At 41.8% G+C, this 16790-nt stretch overlaps 1 protein-coding gene across 1 annotated transcript in view; it reads left to right on the forward strand.

Moving 5' to 3' along the window:
- UBN1 (ubinuclein 1) overlaps window positions 1–16520 on the forward strand; it is a 24550-nt gene extending 8030 nt beyond the window's left edge. Inside the window, exons 5-16 of the mRNA XM_072416981.1 lie at window positions 2811–2945; window positions 3837–3922; window positions 5452–5875; window positions 7209–7279; window positions 8366–8495; window positions 9108–9226; window positions 9858–9974; window positions 10575–10721; window positions 11557–11607; window positions 12254–12296; window positions 13972–15012; window positions 16386–16520. Coding sequence (XP_072273082.1) covers window positions 2811–2945; window positions 3837–3922; window positions 5452–5875; window positions 7209–7279; window positions 8366–8495; window positions 9108–9226; window positions 9858–9974; window positions 10575–10721; window positions 11557–11607; window positions 12254–12296; window positions 13972–15012; window positions 16386–16520 — 2499 coding nt within the window. The remainder of the gene's footprint in view (window positions 1–2810; window positions 2946–3836; window positions 3923–5451; window positions 5876–7208; window positions 7280–8365; window positions 8496–9107; window positions 9227–9857; window positions 9975–10574; window positions 10722–11556; window positions 11608–12253; window positions 12297–13971; window positions 15013–16385) is intronic.
- Window positions 16521–16790: the final 270 nt, after the last annotated feature.

A 16790-nucleotide genomic window follows, 5' to 3' on the forward strand; every position in this document is an offset into this window, starting at 1 on the left:
GTGTGTTTATTGAAAAGTGCCGGGTGGTCCGCCCAGATAAGAAGAAAAACCCACATAGATGTTGGAAGGCATTTACACATTTATAAACTTCTAAAATCCCAATTTGTAACATTTTACACCTCCGTCTGCACTTTCTAATCAGGAACAGATGGAAGATGGTGATGAAAAACACAGCAGCGTTATCTCGTTACCTTAAATGGTTCCACACCTTCTTGTAGCCACATCTGTATGAAAACATTCACCTAGTGGAAAATTGCATCTCCTTTGGGGTTTTGGTGAATATTTGCACAATAAATGACAGCTTAAAATAGTTTATAATGTTCCCCTGTAGAGATGTTATCATCTCTGGGGATTTGCGTTGCTGGAGATGCCTCTCGATTTCTTCGTCATTGGACAATGACTGCAGCATTCTAATCATTCTCGGGGGAATCCTAGAAAACGAAAACAGACTGAGATGAAAAGAGATGCCACAAGCTAATTTCAATTTCCTAGTTTTTATTTGTCTCCCCTTTGCATGCTGTTTGCAATTTTACATTAACATGATCATGTTTTCATAAACAGATGAATTGCAAAGGAATGACACCATAGCTGTACATATTAAATTATGGATGGCTCAGAGTTTGTGGGTTTCTTCCCACATCCTAAATACATGCAGTTAGGTTAATTGGCTATCCCCCAAAATTGTACTGTATATTAATAATTTGGGTGTATAAAGAATATTTTTGCCAGAAGGAAATGCTTTAAACTTTTGTCGGCTATGCCTTTTCTTTCAGAGCTTCCATAATTGGTCCTAGCTGTCATAATTCATGCAGCTGCAAAGAAAGATTAGGAAGGAGTAAGCAGAAATCAGAAAGGAGAGCACAAAGATTTTAGGAGAGAGAAAATCTGTTAACTCTGTAATAAGACGCAATGCACTCACAAAAAAACTAAATCTATGGAGACCACACTATACCATCACAGTGTTCTCCCCAGCCCCTTTTCAGCTGGGTGCACCCAGCCTAATAAAACTTTCTGGGGAGAACACTGCATCTCTATAGCCAGCATTAGGGGCTGGATGACAGCAGAAGCCCTCTCTGTGCAGGATTCCCATAGGACACAGTATACCCATCCAGGATGGAGAGCCTTGAAGTGTCCACGTGACAGCATTGCTTCCATGATTGCAATAATTAGGCTTTGCTTAATAAAGGGAAAGGAGCTCCCAAAACACATTGCATAGTCACCCTGATCTAAGACCAGACTGTCTTATGGGGGATCTTGCTGAGAGACGGCTGCTCTCATCCTGCTGCTCTGCAGGCCCCAGTGGTGGTATATTGCAACCTCTATGAATTTTATTTATTATGAGTGCATTGCTTTTATGCTATCTAAATATTGAAATAAAAGTTTTATTGGCTTCAGGATCTGTGTACTCTTTTATCTTACATCCAGTGTGTGGATTTCCCTATGTGAAGCTATAAGACCTGTGCCACCACTGGAATGTACTTCCCTTGCATATCAAGATATCTCAAGTGTTTATTGTCCTGGAAGCTTCTAGAACTACCATTGAGATAACTAATCTTCCATCCCCAGCTGTTCTCCCCAGGGCCTTTTAGCTGGGCGCACCACCCAGCTGTGCTTGGGTGGTAACGGATGAGTTGGGTCACAATACTGGTGGTGTCAGTCGCCTACAATTTCCTCCTACCCAGCTTAAAAATTCTGGGTTGAACTGCACAATAATTCCTAGGAGTTTGGGGTGTTCCAGCTCCTCCTGTTAAATTCTCCATTGTTCCTAATCAATATTTTATTGGAAGCCCAGTTAGAGACCTGGAAACTTAGCAAAGCGATCTCGCCAATATATATAAATGGGGGTTAGACTTTCCGGGATCCATCAAAAATGTGTTCATCTGACCCTTTAAAATTTGCAACCTGATACATGCACCATGCCTTGTCTCTGTGAACTCATAAAATTTTATTAAAAAAGTGCATTTAGCATTTGCCAGATCCATTTTCTCCCCATAAATTATTATTAAGCTGGGTGAGAAGAAGCTGTAGGAGGGTGACAGTTCCTATTGTGACCCAACTCTTCAGTAACCACCCTAAAACAGCCGGAGGGGTTACTGAAAAGTCCCGGGTGGTGCACCCAGTTAACAGGGACTGCGGGAGAACACACAAAATCCCTCTCTGTTCTCCAACACAGGGGATCTGGAGAACAGGAGGGGATTTTGTGTGGAGGGATCAGGAGACAGTTGTGTCCTTCCCCTATTCCTGGATGCCAGATCCTTACACACAACCATCCCCCTATTCTCCAACACCAGATCCCTCTGTACACAACCTTTTACCTGATCCCTACACACAATTCTCCTGTTTACAAACCCCCAATCCCATTACCCACAAACTCTGTGCCAGATCCCTGGCATGCCTGGTTTCTCTCCCCATCTCAGCACATGAATCTCTCTTCATAATGATTGCTTATAGAAAAGTGCCGGGTAGTGCGCCCAGCTAAAAGGTGCTGGGGAGGACACTGCACACGATTAAAAAATGTCAGCTTAGCAACACATGCGGATACACACCAGAGACAGGAATAATTCCAGGGTCCTAATTTATTTTTAGATAATAAAAGTTTTTTTAATGTCACACAAATTTTTGAGTAAAGTAATTTGTTTCATGTCTGACCTATTTAGTATCTGCAGCATCCTGTGTGTGTGTGTTTTTTTTTTTTTTTTCTTCTAAATTTTTGTGGAAATGCCATCACCCAACACCTTGGATGTGGCATAGCAGTGGGCTCTTATTTACACACCATTATCTAATGGCTTTTCTCTTCTTCTTCTGTGTAGTATGATGAACTTGTCCCAGCATCACTGACCACAAAGTACGGCGGATTTTACATCAATTGTGGAACTCTGCAGTTCAGACAAGCTTCGGATTCTGAGGAGGAATTTGTCAAAGAGAAGAAAAAGAAATCCCCGAAGGTGCAATCATCCCCCATGGTTTCCTTTGTCGGCAGTGTAGTTTTACTATACAATAAATTGTATAATGTGGTAGCTTTGGCCTGGGGATGTCACGGGGACGTTTACTTTGCTGCTGGTAAGGGGACAAATTGCCATTTGGGTTTCACATTTAGGTTCCATTGTGGGATCAGAAAATGTCTGCAAATCATCACCTTCTGATAGAATCTCGCTTCCCTTTTCCTTTGAACCCCATTTTGTCCTCCATGATGGTGCTGGGATGGGGGCGATCTATTTCTAGATGTAATGCAGACTCATTTTTTTTTTTTTTAATTTTTAAAGCGCCATTTCAGGGTGTGAAGAATGCTAATTGTCCGGATGTAAAGCTGACCTACTGGTTTCTGTCACCTGAAAAAAGCAAGCAGATAACTGCAGATTAGCTGACGACCTACTGGGCCTTCGTCATTTAACATCCACAATCATCATGTTGATTATCTGTATATGCACTAAAAAATTGGTCATAGGCAACCAGTTGTCAGTTACGACTGATGTATATGTATTATATACATTTCTGTTTTTATTTGTCACATTTTTAAGAGTGATTCCAATAAAATGTATCTTTTAATTGTATTTGGATGTGGTACATTAAAAGCCCCGTGTTTTTTTCGGTGCCATTTACTATATATATTGGTAGGGGTGCAAACCACACCAAATGCATTTCACTCTCCCCAGGTACCATTTATTTATGTAAGCCTACATCATCTCTCAGGTATTCTCTGTCCTGAGGGTCACATGAACACTGCATTAAGGAAATAAAAAGGGCAATTAGATTTTTCTTTAATATGATCAGTTGGGGGAGAGGGGTAAGCTTGGAGATGAACTTTAAAATCTGACACCATATGTTTTACCATGCAGAAAATGAAGGAAAGGGGAGACAAAATAAAAAAGAAAAAGAGAGAAGAGGAGAAAAAGGGAAAGAAGACAAAACACCCAAAGCCATGGTAAGATTGTTTATATAAAATTGTACCTTAAAAAAAAAAAAAAGCCATAATTGTTGTTGCTATTAGGCTGGGCTCACACAAGCGTCTACGGGCACCCGTCATGTGTCATTTGACCGGTCTGATTGGATGTCTGCTACACACATCTGTACTGAGCGGTCACTTACTGACGCATTTTAGTTGCTACGTCCGTGCTACCTTCCTTGACTTCTACATCTGTAGATCAGTCCAATGCAATAAGGAAGGACCCCTATTAAAACAGAACTAAACTATAAAAAAAATTCACCTTTCTCTCTGCATGGCCCCCAATTCCCCCCAGAGCTTTATTTGATTGGTTCCCGCGCCAGGGCGGAGGAAGCGACGGGCACAGCCATCTTCGGCCTTCTTCTTTCTTCTTCTCTGGCTTCGTCACCTGATCTTGCACTGTGCAGGTGTGAGATCGGGTGACGTATTCTGCTGCAAATGAGGGGGAATAAAAAAGTGCGCATGTGTGAGATTGGCATTTTTTCCCCATTGTAGAAAAAAGCCCCTTCTGTGCATGCCTGTGATTGGACATGTACAGGAGCAGCCAGAAGTGTGACGTGGGTATCCCAAGAGGCTCTGCACTCCCATTCTGTTTGTGATAGGTCTGCTTTAACACAGCCTTAGGCTACCTACACACGTCAGATGATTCTCGTACTTCAGGACAGATATCGGATGGGAATCTGACAAGTGTACGGCGCTCGTCTGATGTCGTTAATGGATCTGTCCTGGCGGATCCACAAACAATCATAATACAAGTGAAGGGGAGAGAGCACAGAGGGGTGCCGCTCCGTCATTCTCCCTCCTCCCTTCTCTATAGAGTAGAATGGGTTTGTATGTACAGTACTTATTCCCACATCTTACAATCTTTTATTATTGGAAAGTATAGTAAAAGATCATTTTCAATGGCAAAAATCTAACGTGTGTACCCAGCCTTAGGCTTTCATTATTACAGGATTTTCCCTGTCATTCAAGGAATGTCTGGCCTCCATTCTCTGCATTAGTTGTATTACAGACTTATGATCTGATGCTTTTTAGAGCTGAATGGGGCATAGTTTAGGTGTAGCAAATCATCAATTTCACCTTTGGCCAATCAGATTGTATTCATCCAGTATACATTTTATTCTTTTAGCCCACGTTTACATGTGCCATTGATGGCTAAAATAAATCTCTGCCGAAGACTCTTGGTTTCAAGGGCAGAGGTACCATAGTGGCATTTAGGAGAATGCCCAGCTCCCTGTTGGATGAAAGCATTATTATTCATATTCATTAATTATTCTACTGGATCTACTGAATAGCTTGCTTTTGCTGGTTTTTAATGGCTGGTTATCCCCATTATTATATCCAATAAGTGCACAAGAAATAGTTTGTGTAGAACAATACTTAGTAGCTGTTTTTTCTCAAAGATCTGGAACATCTTTATCTATGTAAACTATCCCCCAAAAGATTTAGGTACATTCCCAGTGTATTCTAAATATTTTACCAATCCCCAAGCTCTGCTTCTTGTTTAGGTTCACAGCTCTGAATGGTACCAAGAAAACGAAGACGCCCATCGGCTTGCAAGGAATGCTTGCCAGGTTCAAGCAGGAGAAGGAAGCTGAGAAAAAAAAAGCAATGGACACTTCTCCCAGCATGACACCGAAAGCTGTCCCAACATCCTCTGCAGCTCCAGGCCTACCCCCTCCTCCACCACGAGAGGCTGAACCAGCTCCTGACCCGTTACTTTCCACCATTGTATCGGAAACTGAGCTTCTCCAAGCAGCCAGCGCTATTGATGCCCTGAGCGAGAAGGACCTGGATAACTTGCTTGATCTTCCTCCGGAGAAAGGGGTGGGTAGCTCTGTGACAGCACCTGCAGAAGGGTTTAAGAAACCGCCATCTATGCCTGACGGCCTGCCAACATCTCTTGAAGTGAAGATTAAAGAGCTGACACTGGTATGGACTTTCCACTTTTTAATGCATTTTTATTCAATTTCATATTTTCATATTTGCTCACAAGTGCTTGTTTTCCATATGGAAATACTTATCACATAAAAAATTGCCTGCCGTAAGTGTCACTACTGTAATCTTCCTGCTGCATATCCCTGCTTGCGACACTCCCCTTCAATGCAGGAACAGCAATCCTGCATTTTATGGAAGGATGCAAAGAGTTTGCACAAATTCTTGGTGTGGAGGAGATTGCTGACTGCCAGGGAAGCAGGGAGTAGGGGGGGGATATCACCTTTTTCATCATTCCCTAAGAAAAACAAACATTAACTCCTACATTGTTGAGGAGGACCTAGTGCTGGGGTGAATTAATATTATTACTATTATTATTATTAAATATTATTTAGGATTTATATAGCGCCAACATTATGCGGTGCTGTACATTAAGTAGGGGTTGCAGATGACAGACAGATACAGACAGTGACACAGGAGGAGAGGACCCTGCCCTGAAGAGCTTACAATCTAGGAGGTGGGGGAATTATCATACAATAGGAGGGGAGATATGGAATGGTGAAAATTAGTGAAGGTTTAGAAGACAGAAGAAGACGGGTAGGTGAGGTTGAAGCGTTAGGTTTTGAGAGCTCTTTTAAATGAGCAGAAAGTAGGAGCAAGGCGAATAGGATGAGGAAGACTATTCCAGAGAGTCGGGGCAGCTCTAGAAAAGACTTGGAGCCGTGCGTTTTATGAGTGAGGAAGTCGTTCGAGGAGCGGAGAGAGCGGCTGGGGGAGTATTTTTCCATCAGGTCAGAAAGGTAAGTGGGACAAGAACTGTGGAGGGATTTGAAGGCAAAGCACAGGAGTAAGTTGAAATGGAAGCCAATGGAGAGAACTACAAAGAGATGCAGCAGAAGAGGAGCGGAGGGAAGGATGGATGAGTCTGGCTGTAGCATTCATGATAGATTGTAGAGGCGAGAGTCGGGTTAGGGGAATACCAGAGAGGAGGAGGTTACAGTAGTCCAGACGAGAGATAAGAGCGTGTACAAGGAGTTTGGTGGTCTCTGGGGACAAGTAGGGGTGGATTTTGGAGATCTTGCTCAGGGGAAAGTAACTGGACCAGGAAATGTTCTGAATATTAAAGGTAAATGAGAGGGCAGAATCAAAGGTGATGCCAGGACAACGTGCCTGAGGGAAGGGACAAATAAGTATTATTAACAGTTAGGAATATGTTTGTAGGTGATTTGGAATGTTTTTCACCTCTGTAGTCCAACTCTAATTAGTGCTTGATAGAGTGTTTGATGGATTGGTAAATTCCTAACCTTTGCGGCGGTTTATTTTATTTCAGGCTGTAAGAGCATCAGAGGGTGACAAGAAAACCATACTGTTCACTGGAAAAATGAATAATTCTCTTTTGGAGTAGGTATCATCTTCAGTTACTAATAAAAATGATTTCTGTGCAGGAAAAGGTCTGCAGACCACTGTAACAAATAATTTTTTTGAGGGAACCCTAAAGACTGTAAAGACAGGAAGCTAGAGGATATCTCTCTCAAATGTAATTTTAATGAAGCCACCATAACTACAAGCAATGCTTCAGGGCTGCTCAGTTTCTCTTCATTAAAGTAATATTAAAATCCTCTTATTCCTATTTTTAAATTCTCCATAGAAAAATTCCATTTTTTTGTGTATTATGTTGTCATGTACTTACATTATGACCAAACGTTCTGTATTGTTAAGGTCCACCTCCCCGAACCTCTGGTTGGGAAGCAATTGCTGCTTACTTCATGTGGTCACTTGACCATATTTATCAGGACTACATGTATTATCCTCCCTATTCCCAGCTAAACCAAGCATGCTCTATTGTTAGAGTCTTAAGAGCCTTCGTCAGTTAACTGGTGTGAAGGAGCAGCATGGAGACTTGATGATCAACTTACCCAGAATTAGGAAGTATGTCAAGGAGGAAGGACACAACTGTCAGCTTCATGGGATCCTGTGTGGTAGTGTAACCTAAAATTGTATTTATAATCAGACAAATGTTTCCATAGCCATCTCGCGTACATTAAATGTGTATTAAAGCTAAACGGGGTAAAAAAAAAATGTTTGCCCTTGCTGCGGATCACTTTCTGCCTTGAGGTTGATAAATAGGTTATAGAATAACATCCCTTGCTGCTCCAATAGCCCAGGCCTTAACCCAGATATCTTTTTAGGCTGGGTGGGAAGAAATTGTAGGTGGGTGGCAGCCCCTGTATTGTGACCCAACTCTACAGTAACCACCCAAAAACAGCTGTGTGGTTACTGAAAAGTGCAGGGTGGTGCGCCCTGCGCTGAGCAGGATTGTAGATGGATACGTGGTAAGTGATTTTAATATTCTTTTAAAGCAGTTTACATTATGTTGATGATGTGGACATCAACTTAAGCATGACTACTTTAATTAGTCTTTTTCTTTGTGCCTCCACCATTAGTATATATGGCTCTAAGCTAATTTCCCTCTTTGTGTCTTTATAGCATTTACCTGTTGTCTCGGGACCTCAGCCCTGCTCTTCGCTCTGCAGTCTTTACTCACCTATCCTCCGTCCTGCCCTGCAGCAAAGACACCCTTGTGAAATGGGCCAGCCGACTCTACTTGCACAAGCAGGTAACTAACCACCTTCTTCTTTTTTGACTGACTGTAAAAAGCTTTTAATGCATTAAATAATATAGGGTAAACACTGACTATTTTATTTCAGGGCCGCCAGCCTTTATCGTTTAACTTATTGGTCACTGGCACTTTGACTTCATACAGTGTAGGTCAAGCAGCCTTGTATTGTATTTGAAGACTCCAAGGGCCCACCCATAACTCAGAGCATTGGAGATAAGGAGAGCTTAGTTTGCAGTGGGAGCAAAAGATAAGATTAGTAAAAATGCTTTTTAATGATACCTTATGTACAATAAGGGCCCACTCCTTTATCATTCTTGGAGGAAACATTTTGAATGTGAATAGGCAAAGCCTGATCTCTGCTAAAGAATGAGGTCAGAATTTAGATTGCCCATTCTTTGCCTTTAGCAGAGGTTGTGTGAAAAAATACCTGACCCCTTCACAAAGTCAAAGGTCTAGGTTTCGCAAGCAGGTGAGTTTGCAATTTTAATTAAAGAAGACTTTAGGAACTGGAATGACAAGTGGAGATATTCCAGGAAAATGGATAAAGATGATAAGCTTTGGTATCTTAACCCTGAAATCCTATATTTGACTTTTCTGTCTTTCTCACAGCAGGGAGGTCGGTTGCAAGAGCCATTACGGAAACTGAAGGAGGCTGTGTTGAAGGCAATGCCAGAACAGATCAACAAGTACAACAAAGAGCTTAAAATTTACAGTGAAGCAAAAGCCAAGTAAGGGATCAGTTTGCAAGCATGGAACACTATGTATAAGGATTGCTTAAAGAACACCTATTATTGCATGTGCTTTATTTTANNTGTGTTTTTTTTTTTTTTTTTTTGAGAACCCAAGTTCATATGGTCACAGATTCTCAGACAGCCCAATCTTACACTGCTTTTCGGGGCAAATAGGAGTGATCTCACCATCATGAACTGACCAGACATCCTGTTAAAGAAGCTTTGTCTTTGTGCAGGAGTAACTACGTCTCCCTCCCTTTTTGCAAAAAAACTGGGTTTGCATGGACATTTTTTGTGTACAGAGATCAGATCGGAGTCTCCCAAAATCCTTTCAGATTTATTTATTTATTTTTTTTGCTAAATCCTCTTTTCATATATTCCCTGGGATCCCTAGTGGCCATCTTAATTTCCTGGTTCTTTCTTTAGATGTCACTGACAGATTCTTAAGTAGTCATTGGGAAGGTTCAGCCTGTTAGAATCTATATAGAGCAGAAATACTAGTTTAGGATCACCTTGGGGGGGTTCTGTTTATAATCATAAGATCCTGTGTCACAAACCCTGCTCCACTTGTCAACAACCCCCTTTGATAGCCAGAGTTGGATTTTATTTTATTTTTGTTTTTTCCTAGAATGCAGGCAGATGACAAAGAGCAAAAGGCCCATTCTGAAGAAGAGGAGGAAGAAGACAAGGGCAGCAAGAAAACGTCTGGGCCTCGTAAGAAGTTCCAGTGGACCGAAGAGATTAGGTGGGGATCATTTTGAATCCAGCCAGTATTGTTTGGATGTATATGATGGTAATTATTAGTAAAGGTCCTGCTTCTCTTTCCTGTGCTGTTCGGAGGCAGTGGACCTATAAAGGGATCCAAGGTGACTTCCCGCATTGTATGGGGCTCCTGACTAGTTCACCGACATAGAATAAATAACCTATTCCGAAATTGTGGCATTAATGTACTGTTTCGTCCCATTGAAACTATAACAGCCTTTATTCTTTGGGCTCAGTTCTTGTGGAGATCCTCCTTAGAATTGTTTTAGGTCAGGAACTGATGTTAGATGGCCCACAATCAGTTCCTCAGCTCATCCCAAAATTAAGTAGAGTAAGGTCAATGCTCTGTGTAGGCTACTCTAAACTAGTCAAATCATGTCTGTAAGGATCATGAGTCCACAAAGGAACATGCTTACTTAGTGGAAAAAAAAAAAAAAAAAAAAAAAAAGGTTTTTCAATGCATTTTCAAGCCAAGGAAATCGTAACAAGGGTACAGAACTATGGAGAGTTGAATGCCTAACACTTGATGATACAGAATGTATGTGTGCAACCCTTCGTTTACTTTTGTCTCTTCTCTTCACAGGCAACTCCTGGGTCAGCTGGTCCGGATAAAGATGGACATGTTTGAACCAGAGGGCAGTGGTGGTATGCTAAGTCTAGAAGAATATTTCAAATCTTTTCTGGATACTGAAGTGAAACCCATCTGGCCCCGAGGCTGGATGCAGGCCCGGTATGTAAAGAAAATATAGCAAAATGTATCTTTATAATGGCTGTTCCCCAGGACAAATTTCACACAAACCTGAACAATTTAGGTTCCTAAATGTTTACGCAAAGAGTGCCTTCAATAAGATAAGGGTGCCAAAAACAAACGGCAGGCATGCAAAAGGTTGGGATTGGCATAACTCCTCGCTGCTCATGAGGCTCTATACTGGTCCTTCAGTATGATAGTTGGTTTCTGTGATTATTAAGACAACAGGAAAAGGTGAGGCCAAACACTTCATAGGAAAGGTTTAGATGTGCATAATATTTCAGCACTATATTTCTGGATCTACCCATAATTTTGCTGTCCTTACTGAAGCGCTGTCCCTGGCTTCCTCCTTGCAGAACAGCAACAGAATCATGCTATGGACAAGCTCAGCCCTCGTTCATATCCCGCATCATCAGATGTGCTTGATTTGCAGTACCCCAGCAGTGTTTAACCCAGAAATGGTTTAAATATGGGTGGGAAAAAGATGTAGGTGGGTGGGAGCCCCTGTATTGTGACCCAATTCTTCAGTAACCACCCACAAACATCCAGATGGTTACTAAAAAGTGCCGGGTGGTGCACCCAGCTAAAAGGTACTAGGAAGAACACTGCCCAGGCATGTCTAAGTGGTGCTCAGAACACCATTATGTGAGCACCGATCAGACCTGGTAGTATTTTCTTTGTTTGAAGAAGAAAAAGAAACATTTGGGATGTCACCAGAATGGATAGAATATTTCAGGTTCTGCTTAAAATAACATTTACAGTACTGTATGAAATAAAAATTCTTTGTCATGTATCTCTTAATTTTGTTTAATTTTAGGACTCTCTTTAATGAAAGCAGGCGTCTGTACCCACAGCTCAGCTCTATCATGTAAGTTGAACACCTAACCTTTATTGCTGTTGACAAACAATATTAAAAATCAACAGCTGCCAAGGCAAACACACACTGCATATTTCTCTTAAATTCGTCACAGCTTCTTGCAATGTTCATTAGAAGTCAGATATAGCCGCCCTCATTTCCTGGCTTAAGGACGTGAAGCATCGCCTAACCTGTTTCTGCTTGACCCACCACTTTTATTCATTGCTAATTAGTTATTTCAGGATTCTCAGCATCACATCTGGGCATTACATCTTGGGCCAGGACTGTCTCTATGTCTGCAGAATGACATCCAACATGACAATGATATTTTGAAATTTCAATAACACTTCCTGAAAGCCAACTTGCCACTTGTTACAGGGTTGATGACTCTTGAGAGCAGTACTAAGGCAAGGTGCTGTAATGATTTCAGAACACTATGTACATCACCCTTTTAGCTACTCCCTCCAGCCAGGATCTGCCTTTATTACATGGAAAAGGCAGAGAGACCCAGTGATGACATCTCTGGGTAAAAAATAAGATATCTAATAAAAACAGATTTTTATTTAATAATTTAATTAGCTTGTTGGTGAGGAGAGGGATGCAGGAAAATAATCAAATAAACAGCTTTAAATCTTGTTACTTTTTCTTTTATTAACAGGGCAAAAAACAAACCATCGGCTCCCTCTAAAGTGAAAGTAAAGGTAAGTTAAAGCATTAACAATCTTTGGATTGGATACAGAGGATTTAAGGCACCTGTTTTTATTTCTTCTGTGTCCTTGCTAAGGATTTTATGCTAATTTATTTTGAAACCCCGGGTGGTGGTGTCCTATAAAGGACTATTATTAGACTTTACACATATCCACTATTGTCATATGGTTAGAAAAAAACAGGGATCCTATTTAGGACCAATAAAAACACAAGTAATAAAATAATTTACAATAAAACTACACATATCAAACTACTAACAGTATAGTGCTATAACCACATCCTGTTATGTTGTTACAAACTTGTACATTGCTTTCCAATAGAAAGCTATACTTGGCATACAGAAGACAACTCTAATTATTTCTCAACTTCAAAACAAATTATAGCTTTATTTTTTGACAACCTCAACGTGTTTCGCTGTTACTTTTATTGCATTTACTTAATATTTCATGGGATTTATGCATACATAGTTAAAAACAAGAAGACTTTCTTTCCTAGTCGGCTTTACATTTCTGGCATTGTGGATTTGTCGCCCCCAAATCCATCTCCCACAAACAGTCAAAACACTCTCTAATAATAAAAGGGGCCTTTTCTTTGGAATTGGTACATGTGCAGTGTTCTCCCCAGCCCCTTTTAGCTGGGCGCACCACCCGGCAATTTTCAGCAACCACCCGTCTGTTTTTGGGTGGTTACTGAAGAGTTGGGACACAAATCAGGGCTTTCCACCCAGCTTAAAAAAAAATTCTGGGTTGAGCACTGATGTGCTTCACAGAGTTTGTACCGTGCCTTACAAAGAATCCTCCCTTGGATGTGCTGCAAGATTTATAGCATATCATCAAAGAGTTGTGCAGTCTGTGGTGATTGAGAGTGACTGTCTGCACGTCCTTCCAGTGTTCCACATGCAGCCGATCCAGACTGACTGAGAAGATTTTACCTTGTCATTTATTCTGCTGGCACCTGGATTGAAAGTGTGGGAAAATGCAAAATTGTTATCTGAACAAATGTAGTCCTAAAGTGGAACTAAACGTAAAACATAAAAAATCACCTTTACTTCAGCAGATCCCTCCATCCTTCCAGTGCTGTTCTGGATTTGGTCCGGCTTGGTTCTGTAATCCACCTTCCTCCGTTTTTCTTCTTCTGGCTATGGGACCTGATCTCGCACTGCGCAGGCGTGAGATCGGGTGACACAGCTTGCTGTAAATGGGTTTAAAAAAAAAAAAAGAGTGCAGTGAAATCTGCGTTTTTTTTCTCCATTGAAGCAAAAGTCCCGTCTGTGCTTGCTTAAATTACTTCACATTTCCTGTTGTGTCTACAGTAAAGAAGAATTTTTAATAGCACATCAGGGTCCAACCCAGAATTTGTGACCCAACACTTCAGTAACCACCCAAACACAGCTGGGTGGTTACTTAAGTGTCGGGTGGTGCGCTCAGCTAAAAGAGGCTGGAGAGAACACCGCACATTGATGGTGAAAAACAAAACACCTCACAAGTTTCAACCATTTCCTATTTTTTCCAAATGGAGGGAAAATGTTTAGGCTTTAGATATAATTAAAACTCAAAATGAAAGTATAGTTTTCCCTTTTACTCTGGGTGTGTATGTTTGTGTACATATATAAAGTGTAAGTTTTGTGTAGCTAACTTTTTTTTTTTAATTCCCCCTAATTCTATGTAGGAATCTCAAATCAAAGCAGAAAGGGCTCTTCACTCTTCTTCTGTGGAAGTCCAGGGAACGGCCATCTCGTCAACTCTTCCTGTTAAGAGCAGTCCATTAAATCCATCTGTCTTCCCTACCGGAGGATCTCCAGTCACTACCTACAACCAGGACAACTCCTTGGATGGAGATCTCATCCGCAACCCCCCATCTCTAGATACCGTATCAGAACACTTGAATGTCCTGTCCAGCCGACCGTCAACCTTCGATTTCTCTGTCTCCAAGTCATCTGGTCTTGAGAAACCCACAGAGGAGAAAAAGAAGATCTCTCCAGTAGTATCTGTAGCAAACAGTTCCCATTCCTTGCCACGGCCTACAAGCTATACTGACAAACCACTGCTGATCCAAGACAAGAAGCAGCCTGTACAAGTCCACAGTTCAAAGATGATGTCTGAAGTCCATCATAAGGTACAGCAGCAAGCACACGGGCAGGTGAAGATTACCCAGGTCCCCACCCAGGTCACCAGCCCATCTCTACAGCCATCAGTGAAACTCTACCACATGAACAACCAGCACGTTAAGGGGAGTTTTACCCCTCCAAGCCAGAGTAACAGTCCCAGAATGACTTCTCCTTCACCTCCACAGAGGCCTTCCACTCCCCAAACCAAATCTCCCAAACCCCAAACTTTCACTTCTCCACCGTCTATCAACCATCACAAGACTGTTGTATCACCAAACTTGTTAGGAAAGCACCCTGGGAGCAGCAGTACAATGGTACCCACATCGTACAGGCCAGCCATGCCAAGGCTTCCAGTTACTCCATCCAATAACTCAGGGAACACGATTGGTCTAAACAACACTGTCTCTGTCAGCCAGTCACCACAAGCTCTCCTGCGTAATCCGGCTGCTGTTGCTGTCAAGAAGCCCTCTCACCCTTCACAAAAGTTGACCTTAATGGCTCTGCAAGACTCTGGGAAAGGAACACAAGGAGTGGCCAAGCTGCTGACCTCATCCATGATTGGAATAGCTGGGGGAAACCCTGGAACACCACCCAATCTAAATGTAAGTAAAGCATTTTACATATGTAGTGGTGTATAACTCATTTTTTCAAATAATGCAAACCTGTAGTAAGGCAGCAGATACATTTTGAAGCTGAACTAAACCCAAAATAAAAAAAAAATACAATTACCTTTAATTCTGCAGATCCGTCGGGAGGTTTATTTGAGTCCCGTGTCGTCCTGGTATCCGTCTTTGGCCCGGGCACCGATATCATCTTCTATTTTCTTCCGGGTTCTCCTTCCTACATCACTCGATCTTGCACTGTGCAGGCGCAAGACCGGGTGTCATGGATGGGGGGGGGAAAAAGATTGCGCATGCGTGAGATCTGCTTTTTTTTCTTCCATTAAAGAAAGGGCTCCTTGATATTGGGCATGCGCAGAAAGATCCTCCCAGAATGCATGAAATAGGTATCTCGGAAGGCTATGCGCTTTTTTTATTTTTTTTTTATAAAGGTTGTTGCACTTAAAAAAAGAAAATAAAATTTTTACTTTAAATAAAAGGGTTGTCTACCCTTTTATATAAAGTTAAAACTTTGAGTTAGGTCTGTTTTAATGTCACTATTCATCTGACCACTGCCAATCTGTTTAGCCTTCTGGAGCAGAGAACTTACCTCCTAATTTCTACTATGGTAGTTCTCATTTCTGTTGGCTGAATGCAGAGTGGCAGGGTAGCAAAGCAAAGTAGTCATAAGTTGCTTGGGGTGGTGGGCATTACACCAAACCCGTTGCTTTGCTTTACATGGGAAAAGCATAGTTCATTTGTTTGACAATGCAAATACAAAGAATAAAGCTACGTACACTCATCCAATGGTTCTCGCCCGATAATCGGCCCAGGGCCGATATCGGACAGGAATCTGGTGTGTGTACAGCGCCGGTCGTCCATCGCTCGAACGACCGTCCTAGCGGATCCACGGACGATGGACGAAAACGATCCTAATGCAAGGGAAGGGGGAGAGCACTCAGCAGGGTGCCACGCCATCACTCTCCCCCTCCCTTCTTCATAGAGCAGAACGGTGCTGTACAGCACTCGTTCATGCATCGTGCAGTGCTTAGTCGTTGGAAAGGATTGTGAAAGATCCTTTCCAACGACTATAATTGAACGTGTGTATGCAGCTTTAAAATCTAGGCACCTCTTTAGTTCCTACAGTGCCTGGATCATGTCCTGTTAAGCTTATCAATGCAATTCACTGGGGGTTTCAGGCAGGCAGTCTTCCTGTACTCGGTCTAAAGATTCACACGTTGTCTCAGCACCATTAACCATTTATCTGTACATCTTCTTCCCTCGTGCTTTGCATGATTTGGTTTTTGGCTTCTGAATTATTAAATGTTCGAAGCACATTGCTAAGTTCTCACAAATCTGTTTTGTTTTCTCTGCAGCATCAGGCCAAGTGCAGTAGCAGCCCAGGACTCATTACCTCATCTTCCCCATCACTGACTGTACTGACCCCTTCTTACAAACCAAATGGAGGAAAAATCCCAGCTCCCACCTCTTTGGGCCTCATGCCCGTCTAGATTTCTTTAATTGTTGCCCTGATCTCTCTGCCACAGGCTTTGTCCTGGAAAAGGTATTGTACCTAACTTTGAAATACAGTCAGTAGGAATTGTTGCACTTAGACATTACGGAAGCAGTAATGGTGCCGCTGGCATAAAGTCAGCTCATCCTCCATTCAGACAATGTTCTTCTTTACACAAGACACTGAAGTTGTGACTTCAATTCACATGGAGGACATTGGTGTAGTAGAATATCAGAATGTTTTATAATTATAAAATGTTGAAGTAACT

Source organism: Pyxicephalus adspersus, chromosome 7 (genome assembly GCF_032062135.1).
Source record: "Pyxicephalus adspersus chromosome 7, UCB_Pads_2.0, whole genome shotgun sequence".
Classification (NCBI taxonomy): domain Eukaryota; kingdom Metazoa; phylum Chordata; class Amphibia; order Anura; family Pyxicephalidae; genus Pyxicephalus; species Pyxicephalus adspersus.